The sequence below is a fragment of the Myiozetetes cayanensis genome, unplaced genomic scaffold (assembly GCF_022539395.1).
Source record: "Myiozetetes cayanensis isolate MyiCay16 unplaced genomic scaffold, myiCay2020 scf10, whole genome shotgun sequence".
In the NCBI taxonomy this organism is placed as follows: Eukaryota; Metazoa; Chordata; class Aves; order Passeriformes; family Tyrannidae; genus Myiozetetes; species Myiozetetes cayanensis.
In genome coordinates, this window is record NW_026086605.1 from 17,737,489 (window position 1) to 17,747,981 (window position 10,493).

At 50.7% G+C, this 10,493-nt stretch overlaps 1 protein-coding gene across 1 annotated transcript; it reads right to left on the bottom strand.

The window, feature by feature from the left end:
* Positions 1-521: 521 nt before the first annotated feature.
* TMEM72 (transmembrane protein 72) lies at positions 522-7,256 on the bottom strand. The gene is made up of 5 exons (XM_050337777.1): positions 7,095-7,256; positions 3,183-3,249; positions 2,701-2,772; positions 1,833-1,972; positions 522-1,648 (listed from the first exon to the last, which is right to left on the bottom strand). The coding sequence occupies exons 1-5, from the start codon at positions 7,162-7,164 to the stop codon at positions 1,188-1,190; spliced, it is 810 nt and encodes a 269-aa protein (XP_050193734.1). The 5' UTR covers positions 7,165-7,256; the 3' UTR covers positions 522-1,187.
* Positions 7,257-10,493: the final 3,237 nt, after the last annotated feature.

Genomic DNA, 10,493 nt, shown 5'->3' on the forward strand with positions numbered 1-10,493 from the left:
ATAACATATTTTCCAGAAAAACAACCAGCTTGACTGGCTTCTACTTTATAAATAGTCTAGCAGGTCTCAGGGAACTTCTCTCCCTACCATCATCTTACCCCAATGCTGTATGTCTGGGCTCCACACAATTACAACTCTACATCCCAACAGTGATGACAGTGTGGCTTAATGTCTTATGTTCAATGAAACCCAGACACCTGAGTTCTTTCCCACATGTTCTCAGGTGGGAGAGAACCAAGAGCATAAGTTGAACAGGAGGAAAATGCCTGATTACAGGTGAACAGTCCTCAAAAGGCAGAAGTTATGTTAGGATTAAGCCAGAGATGAAGTGTTCAGGAAAGAGCTGGCATGGAGGGAACTGGTTAGACAGCTCTGTAATTTTATTATTGCCTTTGCCCTCTAGGGGCCATAATTACACACATTGGGAGTGGCACAGTCTGCCGTGCCAGCGTGGTGCTGAATCTCAGGACCTGAGCTACCATATCATCCCAAAGCTCTTCTAATTCAAGAGATCTGTCCAAGCAGGGGGCACCAGGAAGCCCCAGGGTGCTCCCTGCTGCCCCATAGGTGCTTCCAAGGCCAGAGGTAATTACCCTGCTGGGCTCAGAGTGTGTCTTAAGAGCAGTACTGAGCAGGTGCCAGCACCAGGGCTGTACTTGGTCTCAGCCCACCTCTGAAATGCCATTTTGGATGTCCCAGGCTGCTGCAGCTGGTGCAGATGCTGCAAGGGAACCTGCAGGCTGCAGTGCTCTGTGCTGAATGTGCCCCAGCCCTGAGCTCTTCAATGTGCAGCAAGGACCAGAGGGAGACAACTGCCCCAGCAGAGGCTGCTCTGGGGCATGTCAGTCTCCGCTCGTCCTGCCTGTTGCTGCCAGAGGGGAGGCACGGCTGTGAGGTTAGGCAGGAGCAGCTGCAGTGATTTGTAGTGCTGTAACAGAGGGGTGACCCGTGTGAGAGGACACGGGAGCAGAAACCTCTCTGTCCTGGCACTACCCTGGCTGAACCACTGCCTGTCCCCTGGCCCTGCCACAACATGTGGGACTACGTAGTGTGGGCACCCCTTGAAGACGGGGGTAGCACAGCTGCCACCCTGGACGGAGGGAGGGCCCTTTGGCTACTGGAGCATCAGGGAGCAATGCCAGTGCCAGGGGTAGCAGGTCTGTCATGTCCTCATTCCTGCTGAGGCCTCAAAAGAGCCCCGGGGAGCTGAGTGGAGCGAGGATGATGGGGGCATCAGGTGGGGTGAGGATGGGTGTTGTGTCTGATGTGGTCTCTTCAGCCTCACTCTCCACATCCTCCAAGCTCTCACTGACAGAGGGGATGATCTGCACCACCTTCTCCTGGAAGTGCACTTGCTTGCGAGGGACTGGCATGGCTGCTGGTTGGGCAGGAGTTACTGGGGCTGAGCTCCTGTCCTTGCTGCCCTTCAGGATGCTCTTCATGTGGCCCAGAAGTGAGCGGTGCTGCTCCCTCTGGGTCCCGTGGAAGGTGTAGATCTGCTCAGTGTCACCCACGATGGTTGGGGCTGCCACGGTGGCTGAAGGGTCCACATACTGGCCCACCTGGGGATGCGTCTCTTTGTGTTCTGGGCTCTTCCTCCTCTTGCTCAGCAGGAAGTAGGCCAGGGCAGTGAGCACCAGCATGGACCCTGGGGAGAAGGTCACATTGGCTGTGGCTGTGGCAAGTGGGAAGAGCTCGCCAAGCAGTGCTTGCTCTGGCTAGCTCACTACCATCTGCCACTCGCCCAGCACCCCACCCATCCCCACCCTCACTGGCCCTTGACAGACCATGCTCCTCTTCTATCTGCACTGCTCCCCACCCAAGCTTCTCACCAGGAATGGTGACGTGCCAGACAAGGATGGGATGCAGGAAGCAAGCCACTGACAGCAGCGTGTACCCCAGGAATTTCTGGAAGCTCCCCGGGCGTCTAGCTCGCTTCCAGCAGGCCTGTGCCAGGGATTCAGGCTTGTGACTGGGGAGAGAAAGAGAGGTCCTTGTGGGATGAGGCATCAAGCACATGGCAAGAATTTGGACCTAACTGTCACCCACCTAGATGTGCAGATCCTCACTCTGGTTTTCCAGAAGACTGGTGTGTTGGTCAGGGAAGGTAAGCCATGCCAAGAGTCTGGGGCTGCATCTGCCAGAGGCCAGCATCTCAGGCAATCTATCAGTGTGTTTGCCCTCTTGGTCACTAATCAAATGTCTATTATCTGGAGTAAGTTGTTGCCTCTGAGTAGCTGGAGTAAGGTGTTGCCTCTAAGATATGAGGGCTTTTGAGTTTGTGCTAGAAGACAGTGGCAGTGCTCAGCCTCTGAAAAGTACATAAGGATTTTGTACATTTTAATTTTAACTTCTGCACTGTCTCTGGAAGGGAGCTGAAGCTCATCCTGGGGATCTGGCTCTTTCCTCAACCCAGGTACTTGTCCCTACATACTGTGTTAAGTGGATGCTGGAGGGCAAAGTTTGTTGTGCCAATGCTCAGCAAATTGAGGCACAAGCCTGGTTTAAAACATGGGTTTAAATGGTGCTGGACATGGCCCCACTTACCTCACCCCCACCTGAGTACACTTGCCATGGCGTTAGGGAAAGGACCTTTGGTCTGGCATTTGCAGGTCCCCAAGGTTTGGTGTTGCCTGTACGAGGCAAGTTGCCTTAGGAGGTCCCACCAAGGCTGGAGAAGAGTGGACAGGATCTACTCACGTGAAGCACATCTCCAGGAACAAACTGATAAAGAAGAAGCCTTCACAGACAGCGACTGCAACCCCTGAAAAACTGAAAGGTGGAGCTGTCAGGGGGGCAGGGCTGGGCTTGAGTATACTGTCTAGGTGGCAGAAGGGGCACAGAGAGCCAGAATTTACTACTCAATTCACAAGTCTGTGTGCTGAGGTCCAAACATCCTCTGCTCAGCTAGTTTGTGGAGGAGAGCTCATAGCCCTTCTGTTCCTAGGTAGTCAACTTGCAGCCAGTGTCACCTCTGGCCTGCCTGAATCTGCAGTAGCATGTCTTTCTCTACCAGAAATAGCTTATTTTTCTGAAACCTCAGTATGGAGACCTGAAATCCCCAAAGCCTTGGACACTGTTCCTGCTGTTGTTGCAGTCTGGTCTGGTGCCATATATGGTGGAGGGGTTGACCATGTCACCCTCTGCCAGCTCTGAATGAATTCAAGGGCAAAAATACTCACAGCAGATAGAAAGCCAGGCTTTTGAACTGTCCTCGCTGCAGAGTTTCTACGCCCACACCGATCAGTACTAGAAAGAGAAGGTAGGAAAGATGCTGACTGTAGGGTTAGTTCCCGATTCCCTGGTGCCCTACCAGCTCCCAGGATCAATGCCCTTGTTCCTCCAGAGGCTTAGCAAGGCAGCTTCTCCCATGCAGCGCAGCACGTTAGGACTGGCAGCACCAGTGATTCATGCTGACACACCAGCCCACGGGAGCCAGAGCTCTCTGACACACAGTCCTGAAACCCATCCCAGCAGCACCACTATTATGGCAGCCTTGCCACTGCGTGGGCTGGGGAAAGGTGCTCTGGGGATACCAGCTGGCCTTAGACTGCTGGGGCAAGTGAGCAGTGGTGTCCTGTGACCCTTTCACCCTCTACTGCGCCACCACATCACTGTTGCCATAGGGCCCACTGCTCACTGCCCCATCCATCTCTGCCCAGGTCCCCCCAGTGCCTGCCAGCCTCACTCCCCTGCCCTCCCTGCTTGCCCAGGCCTGCTTCACCCAACACAGGGCTGCAGGACAGCAGCAGGACACGGGAATTGTGCCAGCTGCCTTCACAAAGGGCTGTAGCCATAGCATCAAGATCCTTTGCTAGCCAAACAGAAAAACATATAATGGGAGCAGGCAGATTAAAAACAGGGAATGAACATTCTCTCAGTGCCCCAGCCAGTACAGCACACCAGGGAGTCAGTTTAAGAGAGATTAAGAGGCTAAAATCTTCAATGGATTGGCCAATAGCTTCAGGGGATGGAACATTTCCTTCAACATCTTTCAGTTTCTTTCAAGACTATTTTTAAAATGGAGCAGAAACATAGTGCCTCACACCAGCTGCAGTCACAGTGCACAAGTGCCAGCAGCACAGAGATGAACAGAGCCCAGATTTTATGGCCAGAGCATCACTCTGGACAATCACTGCACTCCTGTCTGCACTTGATGCCTCCACACCTCACTGAGCAGTCCCCATCCCTTCACTGGTGCTCAGGAAGTTCACCACTCATCCTGCTCAATGCCCACTGCCCCAGGTTTGAGGTGCAGGTTGGATCCGTTTCTCTGCGTTCTGGTTTGCCCCATCTGGAAAAGGATACCAGGCTCCCAAACAAGGATGCACGTTACTGTCCATCAAGAGTGCAGGGTGAGTCAACACCAAGGGTCAGCCCTCCCATTGGGGCTGAACAAAGTCCCTCTGTACTTTCCCTGTGTCACTTACAGCTGCTGGCCCCTGTCAGCCAAGAGAACACATGGGGCCCATGTGCCTCCTCCACTGCCTTTCCAGCCCTGAGCAGAGCACAGAGAAATCAGTCTCATCAGAAGGCTGTGAAGCTGCATGAGCTGTGTAATCCTACACACAAAGTATTGTCCCTACAATCTTGTGACTGAGAACTGTTCTTTATAATCTTCTCTACAAATGTGGAGTTCATTCATTTGTTCATTTATTCCCTGTGGATGAACGCAGAATTCAACAGCTTGGCTGTTACGCTCAAGCCTCTACTCTGGATGGGGAGGTTTCCTCATTTTGCACAGCTTCTGCTTTATCCACAAAGCTGTTTGGATGAAGAATCTGCAAGAAGAAAAGGGCTGTTTCCGAGGTGTTTATTTGGACTAGTCGCTGCCCCGATTTGGATTTTGTCCAAAGCATGTGGCTAAAGGCACATGATTAGGAATTAAATGGTTGAAAGCATGAGAATTAAGAAGTAAGCAGGAACTCTTTCCTAGATGTAAATATCACAAGGCCTAAAATTGCTGAACTAGAGAGATGCCTCAATACTGTAGATAATCACAGGGCTATTTGATTTTGCTATCTTGCCATAAGACAAGTTAGCCATTTTCTCATACAGAAGAAGCCCTATAGATACACCATTGCAGACAGCTGTTACACTCCAAGATCCTGGGGGAAGAGGAGGTTTATATTATGTGCATAACCTGTATTTACTAGCAGCATATCAAGCTGGCCAGGCCTTCTCAGAATCAATTAGTGAGGCTGATGCACTCTCCCTTTCATAGTTCTTTTTTCAAACAAAACCCATGGGAGTCTCTTCAGTGTGGTTTCCATTTCATGCAAAATCCTCACACACTTCATCAGGCACTGAATACTGCATCAAGCTGATTTCTTACTCCATTGAGATACATAGAAGAATAAAATGCAGGCACATCCCATTCTTCAATGGCCTTTTTGGAAAGTCAGGTGATACTGGGAACGCACCAAAGGTACAGAAAAGCACAGAGATTAGTAGTACAGCTGTCCTTTGCTCTGTGATGCTCAGTAGAGAGACAATTGCACTGCTCATTTAAAAAAAAAACTAAAGAGAGAGGTGCAGATTATGCAAAATGATGGAAAGAAAACAAGTAGGAGAGAGCGATTATATTCCACTAACACACTCCTACATTGTAAGTTACTTTGAGTTTTGTTGTTCCAGCTTTAGTTTTCTCATGGCAACAAACTCACATTTTATCCCAGGAAGGTCTCTATGAGTTTCCTGGGAGCTTTAAGTGAGAATATGACCAGTATGGGGCTCATATGAGGCCCAGGGGGTTAGGGATGGAGAAATTAAGAGACTTGCATTTGCTGATTAAAGCTGTGTCCCAACTCCCACTGTTGCAGTCTCATCATGATGTGCACTTATCTACTGGGAGTTTGCACAAACTCAAATCACTGCTTGTTATCAGTATCAGTCATTTGAAGCACATTCCAGGGCCTTCATCATCCCAGCTGGGCTTTGTGTGTCCTTGGGGACCTGTGCACTCTTCAGCTGACCTGTGTGCTTTTTACTTTGCCCCTGACAAGAGCAAAGTGTCTCTTTTATGGCTGTCCGCAAATGATAAACGAAACGGGAAGGTAGGAGGGCCTGCTGTGACTTCCTTACAGTGTCTGATTATGAAATCCCTGGGGGTCTGAAACAGGAAACACAGGCACCACTTCAAGTCACCTCTCACCAGGAACCTCTGGTTCACACCTCCAGCCTTTAGACAAATCAGGCACCTTGATCTCTGCTGTACTGATAGGGAATCTGAGTCAGAGAGTGTTGTCTGTCCTGTCCCATAACAGTGAGTCAGCAACAGTGCGAGAGTCATCCACTGAGCCCTCTGCTTTAGTTTCTTCCCTAGTCCCATCTAGAGATCCTCCATGACAGAGGGTTGTTCAGTCCTTCTGGGTGAGACGCTGTGTCTGACACCCAGCTCAAAACACCTGCATGTCACCTGAAACCAAGTGCTCGAGTGTATCACCAAACCCAGAACATCCTGGTCCAAAAGCAGCCCCTGACAGTGGGTGAGAGGATGCAACTAGCCAGGTGGGTAAATTTATGATGTTTGTACTGCAGCTATAACCTGAACTGCTTGGAGCCTGCTCCCTAACAGGTTACTAGAAAAGCAGAGTGGTGCTTTTGCAGTAACTGTGCCATGATGGCTGGGATGGAACCTCTCCATCCTGACTGGCACAGGACATTTCACTGTGCAAAGCGCAAGGAGCTCCTCCTTTATCTTCACATGCCACAGAGCATCCTGGCAGTCTTTCACAGCCACGAGTATTTTGCTTTTCAGTCTCATTCACACCTTGACTGCGCCCATGTCTGTTTTAGAAGAATATAATTTAGTTTTCTTTTCTATCTGTGCTTTATCCTGCCCTCTGACATACTGAGTGCTGGCTCTTCCTTTCTGATGTCTCACTGTGCCTCCCACAGCATTTGGAAAGAGCCCAACCAGGCACCCAGCATGCTCCCTCCCTGGGTCCCAAAACAAAAGTGAACAAGTGTCCTTGTCCCCTTCATAGGATGGGGCAGCAGCTGCACCTGTCCAAAGGCAGGGAGGCAGCTTGGGGGTCCCAACACCTACTCAGTGCCTTTCAGCGACAAAGAAAAAGAGAATTTCTTCTTACCTGCTGCAGTGGAGATGCCCAGCAATCGGCAGGTGTACTCCAGGGCACTCCAAAACACCTTGTGCTGCATGGTGAAGAGATGAAGAGTGTGGTACAGCCAGGCAGAAACTCCTCTTCAGAGCCCCCACCTCATGTGTAGCCCAGCAGCTCCCAGAAACAGGCAGAGCCTCCCGCTCCCTGGACCAAATGACCTTCCCGAAGGAAAGGACTGTGCGTGCAGGACTGGCCACCTCCACGGGGCCTCCCAGGGGAGGGTGGTCGGAGAGTGAGCTGCCACCACAGGGAACCGGTCAGCACTGCTTCCTGCTGCTCCCGTGGGGGCTGTGGAGACCTGGCCTTTTCCTGCTTGCTTGCCGCTTGCTCCTTGCTGGCCCGTGGTGATTAATGATTGGTAAGGCAGGGGTGCGGCTTTGGGAGCATTTGTACCCCGAGTGCATGGGTGCATGGCCTTCCCTGCTCCTGAGCAGGAGGCTCTGAAAGCCCAAGCTGATTAAATGAATGTGAAGTCATTAGTGCTGTGCAGCTCCCGGCAGGTTAACCATTTGTGAGGATGACAATATTTGTTCTTGGCAAGAGAGCAGCACATTTCTGGCAAGTCACAAGGGGCACCCCAGCCTCACTGTCCCCTGCAGCTCAGACCCCTGCCACAGCTGCTGCTCACTGGCCAGGTTCTTCCAGGCTCCAGACTAGTATGGCTTGGGAAGAGTCTGATGTGCAAGCACAGGAACAAGGAAATCAGATGTATTCACAGGGGTCCTACAGACTCAGACCAATCATAGCAAGGGAGATGTGTATTTCTTTGCTTGGGAAACTCAGAGAAATGCAGGTTTGTGTTGTGGCTGTCAGAGCCATTTGAGCAGCACCAGGGTCTCACAAGTGTTCTAACATGCAGAATGGGCTGCACAGGTACTTTGACCTCTTTGCCTTGGATTTGGTAGACAGTTTGGGGGTCCTTGGCTTGTCTCTGCAGGACACACTGCCTCAGGAGAGGGGTAGCCCTAGGTATGTCAGAAGGACAAGACAAGAAAGCACTGGCTTGCTCAGGACCCCAGCCCCACACTCCTACATGCTTGAAGAGGGTGCATCTCACTGGAAGTCACCATCGATCCCCACCTGCTGCTGCTCAGGGAAGAGGTGGTGTGGGCAACAGCATCTGGTCATGGTAGTCCCAGCAGGAGGGGCATGTGAGCACACCACAGTCCCAGCACGGACATCTGGTGCCACAAGGCTGCAGGTTCATAGGTCAGTGAGCTCACCTTGGGCTGCAGCTGCTGTCTTATGAGTCGCTGAAGCCCCGGCCCCTCACTGCGCTTGCTGTGAAGCTGGCAGTGGTGCAGGCAAGGGGCTGTGTGAATCACACTCAGCTTATGCACAGACAGCCCTGCAGGGAGGCAACAACCAGCTGAACCTGTCCCCTTGTGATCCCTTCTCGCTTGGTGAAGAATGGTGAACCTGGACAGTACATGTTGTACTGACTCGTCCCGGGGGTAGAGATGACTTGGTCCAAGGTCACAGTGACAGCTTCTCTTCCACAGGATCTCAGTCTGTATTTTGGACTGGGATTCTCCCAGGACAGCCAAATGCCTCAACTTATGAAACGGGTCCATAATTCCTGTACATAGTGTACGATATCCTGCTGATAGTGTTTTTTGAACACTCACAAGGTCGTGGGTAGAAGGGATTTTCCAGCAGGCAGTGCTGACAAGGTTTGGGGGCAGTGCACATCTTTCCTGAAATTGAAAAATGGAAAAACCCACTGGAGAAGGGCTTCCAGAGTATCCTGAGGGCAATGCTGAATGGCACAAACCAAAAACGTGTCTTTGCTTTGCAGCACTGGCACTGCTTTTGGGTGTTTACATTTCCTCTTGTTCTCCTGCACCATCTCAGATGTTTGAAGGAACTACCCTTTTCCATAACTGGTGACTCAGTGGTGTGTCAAAACTTCCTTTTCAGGAGTGACACAAAGTGGAAAACAGAGGCAGCCAGCAGGGAAGATCACATGAAGGGTGAGGAAAAGCCCAGCCAGGGCACCCTGCTGCCCTGCCCGCTGTGCCTGGGCACTGCCTGGGTCATCCCCATGCCCTCTCACAGCACACTGCCACAGGTTCCAGGGGCACCCTCTGCCTCCAGAAATCACCAAACCAGCATAAGAGCCCTGAGGTTGTGCAAACAGTCTGGATGCTTTTTTTCCCTTGCTGAGATGTTCTTTTTTTTTAACATTGATGCACTGAATGTAAAGTGTCTCTTTGCAAACATGAAAACTAGAAAACTACTTAAAAAGCAAATAGATGAAAGAAAGACAGAAGAGTCTTTCAGAATCACTTAGAGCCATGAGCTTAGGCTTGATGAAAAGCAGAAAACACCACAGTGCAACCCTGAGCTGTCAGCACCCACCCTTCAGCAGCACCCAGCACTGCTCAAGGCAGTAAGCCGCTGCCTCCTCTGGTGCCGGGGGTCCCCTTAGCCAACATGGGCATTGCAGCATGCTGGGCTGTTACTCTGGAGCTCTTATTAAACTTCACTGAGCTCTCACTCAGAAAGTAAATGACTTTGTCCAAGTGCCCTTGACAGCAATGTTTCCTTTCTGGAAAGAAATGTACCTCGGGGGTTTAAATAAATGTAAATTTATGGGTGCCAGCGGTGGTGGTGGTGGAGGGACACAATCTGTTCGGAAAAGGCAGATTAATACATTAACAATTTAAACCTTCCATCTCCTTCCCATGTTCCTTTAGCTATTGCCCAACCTCCGTCCTCTGAGTGGGCTATATTAGCCTTCCTGTGGATACTTGTTCCCCACATGGGGAAACCCTTAGCCTGGGGTAACATAAGGTCTTCACCCACTGTTTCTATGCACTACGTCTTTCTCTCACTCCAGTGCCCAGGAGGGCAGCATGGAGTGAGCTGGACAGGTATCTTCAGACTTGATTTGTACCAACACTCATTTAGTCACTCCTTCCTTCCATTTAGGATTTTTGTCTCTAGTGCTCCTACAAAGCAACCTCACAGGAACTTGATTTTTCTTGGTAGAAAAGTCCTTCCTCATTCTGCCTCTCTTCAAGTGGGGAGATGATAGCCTCAAGGAAGCTATGAGCCATTTGAGTCTTTTGGTGAGGTTTTTAGGAACGAGCTATGTAGTCAGGAGAGTACTGGGAACTTCTGATCTTAGAGGGGTTTAATAGCCTATAACCAACATTACAAAACCTATGCACCAGCACAGGCTGTTCCAGGACACATAATAGCAATGGTCTTCACTGCCCATTAAGCCATTTCTCTTGCACAGAGGCTTGCCATTTGCACTTTGGCTGCCAGCCAGGATTCACATTTACAGCCTGCTTCCCGTGATATATGGGCTGATCTGAGAGGATTTTATTTCAGTGTTAGGGTTTCATGGTGGTGGTA

Coding starts and splice junctions, on each gene's coding strand:
- TMEM72 (XM_050337777.1), bottom strand. CDS start 7,164: ATGCAGCACAAGGTGTTTTGGAGTGCCCTGGAGTACACCTGCCGATTG. Junction 3,250..7,094: donor GGGCATCTCCACTGCAGCAG/GTAAGAAGAAAT, acceptor TTCTCTTTCTAG/TACTGATCGGTGTGGGCGTA. Junction 1,649..1,832: donor CTGGCACGTCACCATTCCTG/GTGAGAAGCTTG, acceptor CCTTCTCCCCAG/GGTCCATGCTGGTGCTCACT.